The 17,433-nt window shown below is 44.1% G+C and overlaps 1 protein-coding gene across 1 annotated transcript in view; it reads left to right on the top strand.

The window, feature by feature from the left end:
- The window catches only part of nkain2 (sodium/potassium transporting ATPase interacting 2), a 646,326-nt gene that overhangs the window by 609,031 nt on the left and 19,862 nt on the right, over nucleotides 1-17,433 (top strand). The window contains exon 6 of the mRNA XM_072279168.1: nucleotides 12,288-12,369. Within this exon, the coding sequence (XP_072135269.1) occupies nucleotides 12,288-12,369 (82 nt within the window). The remainder of the gene's footprint in view (nucleotides 1-12,287; nucleotides 12,370-17,433) is intronic.

Genomic DNA, 17,433 nt, shown 5'->3' with positions numbered 1-17,433 from the left:
TGTTTGGTTTTAGGGCAGCTAAACAATAATCTTTAAATGACAGTGGCCTTTTTAGGGGGAGGAAATTATCTTAATGCATTCAAGTGCTATTCAAGACTGATAATCCTTATCTGATGAAGGAGGTTGAATTCATGTTTTCTTAATCATTAATTTAATTAAACAATTATTTCTGCACTTTATATGATTTCCACAAAAATTACAGCTGTACTTTTAAAGATTTACTTGCAACTGAATGAAATTAAGTTTAAATTAAGGCTGATTTTCTCCTAGGTACCAAATGAAGTTTTATTTTCTCGTTACCATGCCCAACTTAATTAGGAGTATAGGAACAAATGAAGTGGAGAATCTATTTAGCCTCCCAAGAATTCAGTCAGATGTTCACTGATCTAGCACCTGGCTTTTTAAAAAAAAATAAATCAGTGGTGGTTAATTAAAGATCTTGTATTGAAAATTTAAAAATTAACAATGAACGTCAATTGCTATTTGCAGAACAGAGGTCTGTACTCCTCCGAATCTGGATAATTAAGGAGCAAGACCCTACCTGGAGACCACCAGAGTAAGGGGTCATCATTTCCATCAAATTCTTGATCTGAAACACTGGCCCTTTAGTCCTAGACCACTGCCTACCTCAACTAGTCAATCCCGATCTCTTTTATCAGTTCCTACTAAGAGATTGAAAAGTTTAAACAAAATGCCTCTGCCTCAACTCCTCCTCTCCAAATCATTCACTCCAACTCCATCTGTGTCAACACACCAACCATTTGTAACACACCAACACAACTCATTCCTCAAATTCGCTTCGCCTTTGATCTCCTTTTCATTGTTTGCGGAGATAGTTTACCACAATTTACTTCAGAAAAGGTGTTATTGATAATATTTTTAGTCAAATTTCTTGTCTTTTGAACTACCACTAAGCTGTCACATGCCTTCAGTAGTGCTATCTCAAACCCATCTCAAATATCCTTCGATTGACTCAGCCTGAAATGTCGACTGTTTATTCCTTTCGAATGGGGGTGTCCAATCTTTTTTGTACCATGGAGCCTTGCCACTACCTAAGGGGTCTGAGGACCCCCGGTTGGGAGCTCCTGCTGTCCATAGATGCTGTGTGAGTTGCTGAGTTCCTCCAGGATCATGTGTGTGTTGATGAAGATGTCCAACATCTGCAGAATCTCTTGTGTTTTTGATTAGCGTCAAAAAGTCAGTCAATACCTATCTTGGAAGGTACTCCACAATAGAGTATCCACAAAGGCACTGAATTCTAAAGTCACCAAGCAAAAAAAGTAATTTCCATCCTAAATGTCTAACTCTTTGTTCTGAGACCCTGACCTTAGCCTCTGGACTCCCTAGCCAAGGAAGGCATTCTGTCAACATCTTTTGATTTTCAATAAGTCCCATAATATTTCTTTTAAGCTTTTAAGAATTTCAGGATGTAGCTACTGTATAGAAGTGCAGTTCAAACAGTCAGTGTTCACCATCATTACTCAGTGAACCTAAAGCTTCTTTACAATGAACACACTTGCACAGTAATTCAGTGCTTCTCTGCAAAACCCATTGTTCGTCTGCCATTAGTACAAGACATTCAGGTATTTACAAACTATTCTCCCTGCAAAGTATCTTGTAAATGGTTTTTTTTTGTTGCAGGATGTGTAACTTGTTTTTTAATGGTATTTTAAGCCGTGATTACAGTTTAGTGGACCAGTTTAGTGATTACTGTTTGGCACCAGAAAGTTAATGTAGGTGAATACAATTCCCTTACGTGAATATTTTAAAATGTAATTATTTTTTATAAGATTGTTATAATAATTCAACTTTTGCCTCAGTAGTATGTTCATCTTGCAGTCTTTATTATGTGCTTCTGATACACTGGCATTTGAGGCAATTGAGAAGAAACTTGTAAGACTAGACCCTGGGATGAGAGGGTTGTCCTGCTAAACAAAAGTGTTGGATCTGCGTTCGTTGGACCTTTGAAGAATGGATGATGATCACATTAAAACATATAAGGTCCCAAGGGGCATGACAAGGTCGATTTTGAGAAGGGAGACACAAGAGAGCTTAAATCTGGAGAAAAAATAAACTACTGGAAGAACTCAAAGGGTCAAGGAGCATTCATGGAGGCACAGGGATGAGTAACATTTCAGGTCAAGTCCTACATCAAGAAGCATATAGAGCAGGGGTTCTCATCCTGGGGTCCATGAACCCCTCAGTTAATGGTAGGGGTCCATGGCATTAAAAAGGTTGGGAACCCCTGATATAGAGCCTTGACCTAACATGTCTACTCTCCCTTTACCTCCACAGATAATCTCTGGCCTGCCGAGTCCTGCCAGCAGGTTATTAGCCATTGAGTTGTACCCTCTGGTGGGGACATAATTAAAAGAAACAGGAGCCATAGGTCGCATAATGTCTTCTTGCTGAAATTCTTGAATCTCTGATATATTCGATCCCAGAAAACTATGAAGGATAGATTATTGGACAATAGCTATATTGGACAATGGAGCAGACCTGAGAAGCCTGCTGGTGAACACTTGCTCCTTTCCGTTCTGTGTTTCAAAATATTGAACATTCTCCTTCCTGGTTTCCTACCTGTCAATGCCCGTCAAAGTTACCATTGTTCACCAAAATGTTTGACATGAAAGATACTGCTTGATCAGGATCTGATTATAGTAGTTAAGTTATGCTGCTTATTTGAACTTCATGCATCTGAAGATATACTCGTGAAAAGGGATCGTGACCATTTTTCCAAGTTGTTTTCTGTCACTCTGGAGATCCATGGGATCACATGGGATGTCCTCATCAGACATGGATCAAATTGTGCAATTTCCCAGATATGTTTCTCTTTTCATGTTGTGTTAAAATTAATGCAATCCATTTCGGAGCAACCATTGTTAACAATTCCCTGGACAACCAGCTTTCACTACACCATGCCAAATTGAGATCCAACCAATTAAGCCCAGTACTTGCCCATTGTGTCTGACAACTGTGCCTGCTCATTGATCTCTTCCTCAACCCTTTGTTCTTACTTACCGCCCTCCTACTCAACTAAATGATTGCCAAACTGGATTTCTCATTGCTTTTGGCCGGTCACTTGGTTGCAGATGCCATCTCAGAACCAGGATCTAATCATGACTATCATTACAAGACTCATCCAAGCTAGCCTTGGTCTCAGATGCACATTTTCAATCATAAGACCATAAGACATACGTCATCATCATCACCATTATATGCCGTGTCGTACGATGTGGGCAATCATAGTCTTGAGCATGATTATTCATGGAAAATTTTTCTACAGTAGTGGTTTTCCTTTGCCATCTTCTGAGCAGTGTCTTTACAAGACTGGTGATCAATACTCTTCAGAAATTTTCTGCCTGGTGTCAGAGGTCGAATAACCAGGACATGATATGCACCAGATGTCCATACGACCATCCAGCACCTGTTCCCATAACACCACCAGACATAGGAGCAGAATTAGGCCATGCAGCCCATCGAGTCTGCTCCGCCATTCCAGCATACCTGATCCAAGATCCCACCAAACCCCATACACCTGCCTTCTCGCCATAACCTTTGATGTCCTGACCAATCAGGAAACTATCAACTTTCAATTTAAATATACCCATGGACTTGGCATCCACAGCAGTCTGTGGCAGAGCATTCCACAGATTCACTACTTTCTGGCTTAAAAAATTCCTCCTTACCTCTGTTCTAAAAGGTTACCCTCCAAATTTGAGGCTCTGCTCTCTAGTTCTGGACACCCCCACCATAGGAAACCTCCTCTCCACATCCACCTTACCTAGTCCTTTCAACGTTCCATAGGTTTCAGTTTCAGGTGGGACCTGTGCAAGAGAGACGGGTTACACTTGAACTACAAGGGGACCAATATCCTTGCAGGGAGATTTGTTAGTGCTATTAGGGAGGGCTTAAACTAGATTTGCAGGGGGGTGGGAACCAGAGTGCCAGAGCAGATAGTGGAGCAGGGGTGAAAATAAATGATGTTAAAAGTTCATGCAAAGTCACAAATATAAGGGTTGTGTGTGGTGCTAATAATCTTCTGAGGTGTGTCTATTTCAATGCAAGGAGTATTGTGGGGAAGGCTGATGAGCTGAAGGTGTGGATTGACACATGGAGTAACGGCATTATAGCCATTAGTGAGACTTGGCTACAGGAGGGGCAGGACTGGCAGCTTAATGTTCCAGGGTTCCGATGTTTCAGACGTGATAGAGGCAGAGGAATGAAGGGTGGGGGGGGGGGGGGCGGGTGGCATTGCTAGTTAGGAAAAATGTTACAGCAGTGCTCAGGCAGGACAGATTAGAGCGCTTATCTACCAAGGCCATATGATTGGAGCTGAGAAACAGGAAAGGTATGACCACATTAATGGGGTTGTATTATAGACCACCCAATAGTCAGCGAGAATTGAAGGAGCAAATCTGCAGAGAGATAGCAGACAACTACAGGAAACATAAAGTTGTGTTAGTAGGGGATTTTAATTTCCCACATATTGATTGGGACTCCCATACTGTTAAAGGTCTAGACGGGTTAGAGTTCGTAAAATGTGTTCAGGAAAGTTTTCTAAATCAATATATAGAGGTACCAACTAGAGAGGATGCAATATTAGATCTCCTATTAGGAAACGAGTTAGGACAGGTGACGGAAGTGTGTGTAGGGGAACACTTTGGTTCCAATGATCATAACATCACTAGTTTCAACTTGATCATGGATAAAGATAGATCTGGTCCTCGGGTTGAGGTTCTAAACTGGAAAAAGGCCAAATTTGAAGAATTGAGAAAGGATCTAAAAAGTGTGGATTGGGACAGGTTGTTCTCTGGCAAGGATGTGATTGGTAAGTGGGAGGCCTTCAAAGGAGATGTTTTGAGAGTGCAGATTTTGTCTGTTCCTGTCAGAATTAAAGGCAAGGTGAATAAGAATAAGGAACCTTGGTTTTCAAGAGATATTGGAACTCTAATAAAGAAGAAGAGAGAAATGTATGACATGAATAGGAAACGGAGCAAATAAGGTGCTTGAGGAGTATAAAAAGTGCAAAAAAATACTTAAGAAAGAAATCAGGAGGGCTAAAAGAAGACATGACGTTGCTTTGGCAGTCAAGGTGAAGGATAATCCAAAGAGTTTCTACAGGTATATTAAGAGCAAAAGGATAGTAAGGGATAAAATTGGTCCTCTTGAAGATTAGAGTGGTCAGCTATGTATGGAACCAAAAGAAATGGGGAAGATCTTAAATGAGTTTTTTGCATCTGTATTTACTAAGGAAACTGGCATGGAGTCAATGGAAATAAGGCAAACAAGTAGTGAGGTCATGGAACCTATACAGGTTGAAGAGGAGGAGGTGCTTGCTATCTTGAGGCAAATCAGAGTAGATAAATCCCCAGGACCTGACAGGGTATTCCCTCGGACCTTGAAGGAGACTAGTGTTGAAATTGCAGGGGCCCTGGCAGATATATTTAAAATGTCGATACCTACGGGTGAGGTGCCGGAGGATTGGAGGATAGCTCATGTTGTTCCGTTGTTTAAAAAAGGCTCTAAAAGTAATCTGGGAAATTATAGGCTGGTAAGTTTGACGTCAGTAGTAGGTAAATTATTGGAAGGAGTACTAAGAGATGGAATCTACAAGTATTTGGACAGACAGGGACTTATTAGGGAGAGTCAACATGGCTTTGTGCGTGGTAGGTCATGTTTAACCAATCTATTAGAGCTTTTCGAGGAGGTTACCAGGAAAGTGGATGAAGGGAAGGCAGTGGAAGTTGTCTACATGGACTTCAGTGAGGCCTTTGACAAGGTCCTGCAGATGATACAAACATAGATGGAGGGGTGAATACAGAAGGACTTAAACAAATTGGAAGAATGGGCAAAAATGTGGCAGATGGAATACATAAGACACTAGTCAAGCCGCACTTGGAGCATTGGACTCTATATCTCAGTGTTGTCATTGGAGAGAGTTCAGAGGAGGTTCACGAGGATGATTCTGGGAACAGTATGGGATTCTTGGGAGTTTAATTAGGAAGATTCAGTCGCTAGGTATACATAGAGAGGTAATAAATTGGATTAGACATTGGCTCAATGGAAGAAGCCAGAGAGTGGTAATGAAGGATTGTTTCTCTGAGTGGAGGCCTGTGACTAGTGGTGTGCCACAGGGATCAGTGCTGGATCCATTGTTATTTGTCATTTATATCAATGATCTGGATGATAATGTGGTAAATTGGATCAGCAAATTTGCTGATGATATAAAGATTAGAGGTGTCGTGGACAGTGCGGAAGGTTTTCAAAGCTTGCAGAGGGATTTGGACCAGCTGGAAAAATGGGCTGAAAAATGGCAGATGGAGTTTAATACAGACAAGTGTGAGGTATTGCACTTTGGAAGGACAAACCAAGGTAGAACATACAAGGTAAATGGTAGGGCACTGAGGAGTGCAGTAGAACAGAGGGATCTGGGAATACAGATACAAAATTCCCTAAAAGTGGCATCACAGGTAGATAGGGTCATAAAGAGAGCTTTTCGTACATTCGCCTTTATAAATCAAAGTATTAAGTATAAGAGTTGGAACGTTGTGGTGAGGTTGTATAAGGCATTGGTGAGGCTGAATTTGGAGTATTGTGTACAGTTTTGGACAGCAAATTACAGGAAAGATATTAATAAGGTTGAAAGAGTGCAGAGAAGTTTACAAGAATGATGCCAGGACTTGAGAAACTGAGTTACAGAGGAAGGTTGAATAGGTTAGGACTTTATTCCCTGGAGCGTAGAAGAATGAGGGGAGATTTGATAGAGATATACAAAATTACGATGAGTATAAATAGAGTGAATACAGGCAGGATTTTTCCACTGAGGCAAGGGGAGGAAAAAAAACCCAGAGGACATGGGTAAAGGGTGAAGGGGGAAAAGTTTAAAGGGAATATTGGGGGGGGCTTCTTCACACAGAGAGTGGTGGGAGTGTGGAACGAGCTGCCAGATGAAGTAGTAAATGTGGGCTCACTTTTAACATTTAAGAAAAACTTGGACAGGTACATGGATGAGAGGTGTATGGAGGGATATGGTCCAGGTGCAGGTCAGTGGGACTAGGCAGAAAAATGGTTTGGCACAGCCAAGAAGGGCCAAAAGGCCTGTTTCTGTGCTGTAGTTTTTCTATGGTTCTATGGTTCCCCCACCAACATTCTTCTAAATTCCAGTGAGTACAGGCCCAAAACTGCAAAAACACTTTTCATATGCTAACTCCTTCATTCCCAGAATCATCCTCGTGAACCTCCTCTGAACTCTCTCCAATGACAACACTGAGATATAGAGTCCAATGCTCCAAGTGCGGCTTGACTAATGTCTTATGTATTCCATCTGCCACATTTTTGCCCATTCTTCCAATTTGTTTAAGTCCTTCTGTATTCCCCCCTCCATCTATGTTTGTATCATCTGAAAACTTTGCCACAAAGCCATCAATTCCACTATATAAACAATGTGAAAAGTACCAGTCCCAGTACTGACCCCTGAGGAGCACCACTAGTCCCTGGCAGCCAACCAGGAAAGGCCTCTTTTCTTCCCATTCACTGCCTCCTGCCTGTCAGCCATTCCTCTATCCATGTTATCTTGTTATGCAGCCTCATGTGTGGCTCCTTATCAATTGCCTTCTGAAAATCCAAGTAAATGACACTTAAAGGATTAACGGTGGATATGCAATGGCAAGCATTTAAAGGTTGCATGGATGAACTGCAACAAATGTTCATCCCAGTTTGGCAAAAGAATAAATCAAGGAAAGTAGTGCACCCGTGGCTGACAAGAGAAATTAGGGATAGTATCAATTCCAAAGAAGGAGCATACAAATTAGCCAGAGAAAGTGGCTCACCTGAGGACTGGGAGAAATTCAGAGTTCAGCAGAGGAGGACAAAGGGCTTAATTAGGAAGGGAAAAAAAGATTATGAGAGAAAACTGGCAGGCAACATAAAAACGGACTGTAAAAGCTTTTATAGATATGTAAAAAGGAAAAGACTGGTAAAGACAAATGTAGGTCCCCTGCAGACAGAAACAGGTGAATTGATTATGGGGAGCAAGGACATGGCAGACCAATTGAATAATTACTTTGGTTCTGTCTTCACTAAGGAGGACATAAATAATCTTCCAGAAATAGTAGGGGACAGAGGGTCCAGTGAGATGGAGGAACTGAGCAAAATACATGTTAGTAGGGAAGTGGTGTTAGGTAAATTGAAGGGATTGAAGGCAGATAAATCCCCAGGGCCAGATGGTCTGCATCCCAGGGTGCTTAAGGAAGTAGCCCAAGAAATAGTGGATGCATTAGTGATAATTTTTCAAAACTCGTTAGATTCTGGACTAGTTCCTGAGGATTGGAGGGTGGCTAATGTAACTCCACTTTTTAAAAAAGGAGGGAGAGAGAAACCGGGGAATTATAGACCGGTTAGCCTAACGTCGGTGGTGGGGAAACTGCTGGAGTCAGTTATCAAGGATGTGATAACAGCACATTTGGAAAGCGGTGAAATGATCGGACAAAGTCAGCATGGATTTGTGAAAGGAAAATCATGTCTGACGAATCTCATAGAATTTTTTGAGGATGTAACGAGTAGAGTGGATAGGGGAGAACCAGTGGATGTGGTATATTTGGATTTTCAGAAGGCTTTTGACAAGGTCCCACACAGGAGATTAGTGTGCAAACTTAAAGCACACGGTATTGGGGGTAAGGTATTGGTGTGGGTGGAGAGTTGGTTAGCAGACAGGAAGCAAAGAGTGGGAATAAACGGGACCTTTTCAGAATGGCAGGCGGTGACTAGTGGGGTACCGCAAGGCTCAGTGCTGGGACCCCAGTTGTTTACAATATATATTAATGACTTGGATGAGGGAATTAAATGCAGCATCTCCAAGTTTGCAGATGACACGAAGCTGGATGGCAGTGTTAGCTGTGAGGAGGATGCTAAGAGGATGCAGGGTGACTTGGATAGGTTGGGTGAGTGGGCAAATTCATGGCAGATGCAATTTAATGTGGATAAATGTGAAGTTATCCACTTTGGTGGCAAAAATAGGAAAACAGATTATTATCTGAATGGTGGCCGATTAGGAAAAGGGAAGGTGCAACGAGACCTGGGTGTCATTATACACCAGTCATTGAAAGTGGGCATGCAGGTACAGCAGGCGGTGAAAAAGACGAATGGTATGCTGGCATTTATAGCGAGAGGATTCGAGTACAGGAGCGGGGAGGTACTACTGCAGTTGTACAAGGCCTTGGTGAGACCACACCTGGAGTATTGTGTGCAGTGTTGGTCCCCTAATCTGAGGAAAGACATCCTTGCCATAGAGGGAGTACAAAGAAGGTTCACCAGATTGATTCCTGGGATGGCAGGACTTTCATATGAAGAAAGACTGGATGAACTGGGCTTGTACTCGTTGGAATTTAGAAGATTGAGGGGGGATCTGATTGAAACGTATAAGATCCTAAAAGGATTGGACAGGCTAGATGCAGGAAGATTGTTCCCGATGTTGGGGAAGTCCAGAACGAGGGGTCACAGTCTGAGGATAAAGAGGAAGCCTTTTAGGACCAAGATTAGGAAAAACTTCTTCACACAGAGAGTGGTGAATCTGTGGAATTCTCTGCCACAGGAAACAGTTGAGGCCAGTTCATTGGCTATATTTAAGAGGGAGTTAGGTATGGCCCTTGTGGCTACGGGGATCAGGGGGTATGGAGGGAAGGCTGGGGCGGTGTTCTGAGTTGGATGATCAGCCATGATCATAATAAATGGCGATGCAGGCTCGAAGGGCCGAATGGCCTACTCCTGCACCTATTTTCTATGTCTCTATGTTTCTAAATGACATCCACTGCTTCCCCTTTGACTAACCTGCTTGTAACTTCCTCAAAGAACTCTAACATATTTGTCAGGAAATATTTCCCTTCACAGAAATCATGCATACTTTGACTTATTTTATCATTAGTCTCCAAGTACCCCGAAACCTCATCCTTAATAATAGACTCCAACACTTTCCCAGCCACTGAGGTTAGACTAACTGGCCTATAATTTCTTTTCTTTTGCCTTCCTTCCTTCCTTAAAGAGTGGAGTGACACTTGCAATTTTCCGGTCCTCTGGACCCATGCCAAAATCAACTGACTCTTGAAAGATCATGCATCTGCTATCTGTTCAGCAATCTCTTTCTCTGGGATGTAGTCTATGTGATCTAAGTGACTTATCCACCTTAAGTCCCTTGAGTTTGCCTTTTTCATTTATGGTAGCAATGGCACTCAGTCCTGCTCCCTGACACTCACAGACCTCTGGCACAGTGCTGGTGTCTTCCACAGTGAAGACAGGTGCAAAGTACCCATTAAGTTCATCTGCCATTTCTTCATCCCTCGTTATGACCTCACCAGCATCATTTTCCAGTGGTCCAAAATCCTCTCACCTCCCTTTTACTTTTTATATAACTGAAAATACTTTTAGTATCATGCTTTATGTTATTGGCTAGTCTGCCCTTGTATTTCATCTTTTCCTTTCTTATAGATTTTTTAGTTGCCTTTTGTTGGATTTTTAAAAGCTTCTCAATCATCCAACTTTCCACTCACTTTTGCTAACTTGTATGCCTTTCCATGGCTTTCATGCAGTCCTTAACTTCCTTTGTCAGCCATGGTTGCCTACCCCTACGATACAAGTGCAACCCGTCCCTTTTTTACAGGTCTCACCTGCCCCAGAAGAGGTCCCAATGATCCAGAAATCTCAATGATCCAGAGCCCCCTGCTCCAATTCTTCAGCTGCACATTTATCTGCCACCTCATTCTATTCCTATCCTCACTGTCGCATGGCATGGGCAGCAATCTTGAGATTACTACCCTTGAGGTCCTGCTTCACAACTTCCTTCCTAACTCCCTGTATTCTGTTTTCAAGACCTCTTCCCTTTTATTACCTTTGTTGTTGGTACCAATTTGTACCACAACTTCCGGCTGCTCACCCTCCCTTTGCAGCATATTGTGGACATGTTCAGAAACATCGCGGATCATGGCACCTGGGAGGCAAATGACCATCTGTGTTTCTTTTTCACGTCCACAGAATCTGTCCCCCTAACTACAGAGCTCCCCGGTACTGCTGCCTTCCTCTTTAGTTCCCTACCCTTCTGAGCCACAGGGCCAGACTAAGGGCCAGAGGTATGGCCGCTATCGCTTCCACCCCTACCCCCCCCCCCCCACAGTATCAAGATGGAGTACTCAACAAGACTTAACGTGACCCTGATCGAGAGCTAAGCAGGTTCTGCACCTTGCCCAAGAGTAACCTGCAGACTTGCAGATGCAAGGAGCACCTTACACCTCCTTCGGTAGAGACGTATCTTCACCCCGGCATCCAATCAGACATGCAGTACTGTGCAAAATTCTTAGGCACATATATACACAGTTAGAGTGCCTCAGACTTTTGCATAGCACAGTATATTTTCCAGTTACCAAGTAACACTAATACTACTGAGCCAATACAAAGCTAAGTACTCTTGTTTCTGTTTCCGTAACCCCTTCCTATTTTAACCAATATATAGTACTGTGCAAAATTCTTAGCTGCCCTAGCTATATCTATCTATGTGCTTAACACTTTTGCACAGTATTATTGGAATAGAATTGGGTCATTCAGCATATCGAGTCAGCTCCGCCATTCCGTGATTTGTACTTCATAAAATGTAACATCCTTCAGCCACAGGCACTACTGAAGTTTGCATCAGTGGCCATTTGACCAAAACTATCAAGGACATGCAACTGCTGCAAATATCTAGCGCACACTAACAATTCCACTCCTTATACGGTTGCTTCATTTGTAGCATGAAGCAAATCAAAATGCTTCTTTAATATTTTAGGAACATATTTATCACTGTGAACAGTGCTGTTGTGGTTATCCTGCTGATAGTGTTTGAGCATTTTGAATTAGACACACAACATAAACTATTCCTTGGCTTATATATTATGATTGGAGCAATTCTGCAGAGTACTCTGAAAATATAGTTGCATCAATTCTGCCTTTTATTAAAAATAGCACAAATAAGAAAATAAATTAAATAAAGCTATTGTTGAGGGAATTCATCTGGGAAACATTTATTCTCCCATTTTCGAAAATCCCATACCTTGCAGAATAATAATCAGGCAGACAATCCATTCTACCAAATTACAAGCTGAATAACCCAAGAAGACAGTTGTCGAAGTTAGGATATGGATTGCTTCTGCTTGTGCCTTGCCAAAATTCTGTTGTAGTACCTTGTATTGTTAGATACAATCAGGGATTAGATCATTAATACACCCACTGGAATATAATTGTATTTCTTTATCCCCGAACAGTCGATTTCATCGGAGGATTTGACTCGTATGGCTACCAGGGGCCACAGAAAACATCTCATTTACAACTGCAGCCCATGTATATGTAAGTAGATCTTGTAGCTGAATTTGCTTTGGAACTTAATATTCCATAATGTCTTCTTGAATATTTTATTGGATTTAAGTACAAAGACTGTTATAAACTGCTGCAATCCTCCCTGAGAGGGAAAGTTAGTATTCTTTCCTTTTTTTTTTGCAGTGAACTTCTGTAGGTTTCTTTCAACTGCTTCAAACTCAATTGAGAATTCAGAGAAACCCCAGAGAATTAAATTCCACCCATGTGTTTAGTTTTATGTACATGGTTTGTAACTATTTCTACACATTGCTAAGACATAGTAACTCTGACAGAATGCTTATAATCATATCCTTCCAATTTAAGATCATAAGACCATAAGATATAGGAGCAGAATTAGGCCATTTGGCCCATCGCATCTGTCCACCTTTTCATCATTGCTGATCCATTTTCCCTCTCAGCCCCAATCACCTGCCTTTTCCCTGTATCCTTTCACAGCTGGTCTATCAATGTATGTCTTAAATATAGTCAATGCCAGCCTCCACTGCTGCGTGTGGCAAAGAATTCCACAGATTCACCACTCTCTGGCTAAACTAATTTCTCCTCATCTCCATTCCAAAAGGACGCCCCTCTGTTCTGAGGCTGTGTCCTCTGGTCTTAGACTCTCCCACTATAGGAAACATCCTCTGCACATCCAGTCCATCGTAGCCTTTCAACATTCGATAAGTTTCAATGAGGTTACCCCTCATCCTTCAAGTTTCCAATGAGTACAGGCCCAGGGCCATCAAGCACTCTCAGCTGGCAAGCCCTTCAATCCTGGAATCATTCTTGGCAACCTACTTTGAACCCTCTCCAATGTCATCACATCCTTTCTAAGGGGCCCAAAACTGCTCACAATACTCCCAAATGAGGCCTCACCAGTGCTTTATAAAGCCTTTAGAACTGGTCTGATGAAGGGATCATAGTTGTGAAAGGAATCGACGTCTATCATCCATCTGGGCTTCAGAAAGTTTCGGAATTCTATAAAGGGACATTGAAATACAGCAATCTCGGATGAAATGATGTCATCCAGTCCACGGCTCAACCCTGCGTGGAAGACTGACAGGCCACATAAACTGTCATGGTTTCTAAATAAAAAAGTATCAAATTTGTTTTTTTTTTGTTATGTTTCAACAGCGTATTTAGCCTTTTGAAAATAGTAAAAAGTGTGCTTTGCCCCATTGAGAGTGCCTTGCAAGATCACAACATTTAAAACGGTGGCATAGCATCAGTTCATTTTGGCGTAATAGGGAGTGATGTATGGTTTACATACATATTCATATTTTAATAAAAATACTATGTACTCTACTTATAGGACCACATACTAAAACTGTTGCATGAAATATGCGCCCCAGGCCATCAGCAGCAGCAGAATTGTACTCAACAACAATCTGTAACTTATGGCCCGGCATACCCCCAACTCCAATTTTACCACCATGTCAGGGGATCAACTCTGGTTCAATGAAGAGTGCAGGAGCGCGAGCCAGGAACAACACCAAACATACCTCAATATGAGGTGTCACCCTGGTGAAGCCACAATACAGGACTATGTGCATGCCAAGCTCCATAAGCAGCAAGTACTAGACAGAGCTAAGTTGTCCCACGACCGACGGATCAGGTCTAAGCTCTGTAGTCCTGTCACATCCAGCTGTGAATGGTGGTGGACAATCAAACACCTCACAGGAGGAGGAGGCTCCACAAATATCCCCATCCTCAATGATAGAGGAGACCAGCACACCTGCACAAAAGATAAGGCTGAGGCATTTGCAACAATCTTCTATCAGAAGTGCTGAGTAGATGATCCAGCTATGCCTTCTCCTGAAGTCTCCAGCATTTCAGATGTCAGTATGCAGCCAATCTGATTCACTCCACATGATATCAAGAAAGGGCTGAAAGCACTGGATACTGTGTAGGCTATGGGCCCAGACAAAATCCTGGCAATAGTCCTGAAGACTTGTGCTCCAGAACTTGCTGCGCCACTAGCCAAGCTGTTCCAGTACAGCTACAACACTGGCATCTACCCAGCAATGTGGAAAATTGCCCAGGTGTGTCCTGTACACAAGAAACAGGACAAGTCCAACTCAGCTAATTACCTCCCTATCAGCCTATTCTCAATCATCAGCAAAGCAATGGACAGGGTCATCAATAGTGCTATCATGCAGCACCTACTCGGCAAAAACATGCTCACGGATGCCCAGTTTGTGCTCCATCAAGGCCACTCAGCTCCTGACCTCATCACTTCTTTGGTCCAAACATGGACCAAAGAGCTAAATACCAGAAGTGAGGTGAGAGTGATAGCTTTCGACATCAAGGCAGCATTTGACCGAGTATGGCATCATGGTGCCCTGGCTAAAATGGAGTCGATGGGGATTAGGGGGAAAACCCTCTGCTGGATGGAATCATACCTGACACAAAGGAAGATGGTTGCGGTGGTTGGAGGTCATCATCTCATCCTCTGGACATCACTGCAGGAGTTCCTCAGAGAAGTGTCTTGGACCAACCACCTTCAGCTGCTTCATCAATGACCTTCCTTCTGTCATAAGGTCAGAAGTGGGGATGTTCACAGGTGACTGCACAATGCTCTGCAACATTCATGGCTCCTCAGATAGTGAAGCAGTTCATACCCAAAAGCAGCAGGACCTGGACAATATCCAGGCTTGGGCTGACAAGTGGCAAGTAACATTCAAGCCATGCAGGTGCCAGGCAATGACCTTCTCCAGCTTGAGAGGCTCTAACCATCGTCCCTTGACATTCAGTGGCATCACCATCACTGAATCCCCTACTATTAACATCCTGGCGGTTACCATTGACAGGAAACTGAACTGGTCTAGCCATGATAAGAGGATAGCCAGCGTCTCTTCCCCAGGGCACCACTGCTCAATACAAGAGGACATGGGTTTAAGGTAAGGGGTGGGAAGTTCAAGGGGGATATTAGAGGAAGGTTTTTTACTCAGAGTGGTTGGTGCGTGGAATGCACTGCCTGAGGCAGTGGTGGAGGCAGATACACTAGTGAAGTTTAAGAGACTACTAGGCAGGTATATGGAGGAATCTAAGGTGGGGGCTTATATGGGAGGCAGGGTTTGAGGGTCGGCACAACATTGTGGGCCGAAGGGCCTGTACTGTGCTGTACTATTCTATGTTCTATGTATGTAAACACTGTGGCTACCAGAGTAGGTCAAAGGCTAGGAATCCTGTGGCACGTAACTCGCCTCCTGACTCCCAAAGCCTATCCACCATCTACAAGGCTCAGGACAGGAGTGTAATGGAATACTCACCACTCACCTGGATCAGCTCCATCAACACTCAAGAAGCTTGACACCATCCAATCCAAAGCAGCCCATTTGATTGGTACCCCTACCACAAGCATCCAATCCCTCCACCATAGACGAACAGTTGCAGCAGTGTGTACTATCTACAAGACGCACTGCAACAACACACCAAAGTTCCTAAGACATCATCTTCCAGACACACGACCACTACCATCTAGAAGGATGAGAACAGTAGATACTTGGGAACACCACCACTTGGAAGTCCCCCACCAAGTCACTCACCATCCTGACTTGGAAACATATTGCTGTTCCTTCAGTGTTGCTGGGTCAAAATCATGGAATTTCCTCCCTAACGTCACTGTGGGTGTACCTACACCTCAGGGCCTGCAGCAGTTCAAGAAGGCAGCTCATCACCACCTTCTCAAGGGCAACTAGGGATAGACAATAAACGCCAGCTTAGCTGACACCATCCACTGTCACAATAGCGGGGGCATAGGGAGCAAGGGTGGACCCAAATGCAAGACGCATCTTGTGAGGTTACTTAGATTCAGTTTATTGTTCGATACCAGGAGAGCAAGGCAGGAGCAGGGAATAGCAAACTGGACAAGGGCTCAGGACTACGACTAGGCTGGGACCAAGGGTCTGGGCTAGGACTCGGAATCGGCTCCCAGAACTAGGGGAGACATGAAGAGGCTAGGGTATGGATTCCGAGCCCGAGACTGGACAAGGACCCAATACCTGGGTCTTGCCTCGGGCTCGGACCCCAGAACCAGGCAAGGACATGACATGGGCTAGGGAGAGGAGGAACATGGGAACACAGAGCCTCGGTCTAGGGGAGCAGGTACATGGAACCATGGACACATACACAGAACACAGAGTCAGGACCCCTCCTTGAGTACAGGACATAGGGCCGGGACTCACACACAGAACAGAGAGCCGGGACTCCTCCTTGGGTAGAGGACATAGGGCCGGGACTCGCACACAGAACAGAGAGCCGGGACCCCTCCTTGGGTACAGGACATAGGGCCGGGACTCGCATACAGGACAGAGAGCCGGGACCTCTCGTTGGGTACAGGACATAGGGCCGGGACTCATGACTCTCCGCGGGGCAACGGCAAGATGGCCTGACTTACCCCACGGAGGCAAGGACAAGACAAGACAAGACATGAACCCCCGCGGGGCAACGGCAAGACGGCCTGACCTACCCCACAGAGGCGAGGACCAGACAAGACAAGACATGACCCCCCCCGCAGAGCAACGGCAAGATGGCCTGACCTACCCCACGGGGGCGAGGACGAGACAAGACAAGACAAGACCAACACAAATGAACACCAGACAGTACCTATCTAGCTCCAGCAATGGAACTAGACCGAAGTGCAGACGGGGGCTGCAGACAAGGGCTAGAGGCGAGAGGGGCAGAGAAGGGATTCAGACAAGGGGGTAGGACAGGAATCACAGACTGCCAGGTCCAGGACTTGACATGGTGCTAGACTGCCGCCAGGGCCAGGACTTGACTTGGTGCTTGAATGCCGCCAGGGCAAGGACTTGACTTGGAGCCTCCGGGTAGTGGCGAGCTCTCGACTCAGCCCGGGAACAGTAGACAGCGGTTCTTGATTCCCTCCGGCGGATTAACTGACGGACCCACCTTGGTGAGGAAACTTTGCAGGCTCGCTTTGGCGAGGTAACTTGACAGGGTTGCTCCGGTGAGGAGAGGTGAATTACCGGCACTCGCTTCGGCAGAGACTAGGCTTGCTCCGGCCAGATGACATTGGCACACCGTACCTTGGTG

This window comes from Mobula birostris, chromosome 2 (assembly GCF_030028105.1).
Source record: "Mobula birostris isolate sMobBir1 chromosome 2, sMobBir1.hap1, whole genome shotgun sequence".
NCBI classification, from domain to species: domain Eukaryota; kingdom Metazoa; phylum Chordata; class Chondrichthyes; order Myliobatiformes; family Myliobatidae; genus Mobula; species Mobula birostris.
The sequence above is the reverse complement of the archived record's forward strand: the minus strand, read 5'-3'. Positions and strand labels throughout refer to the sequence as shown.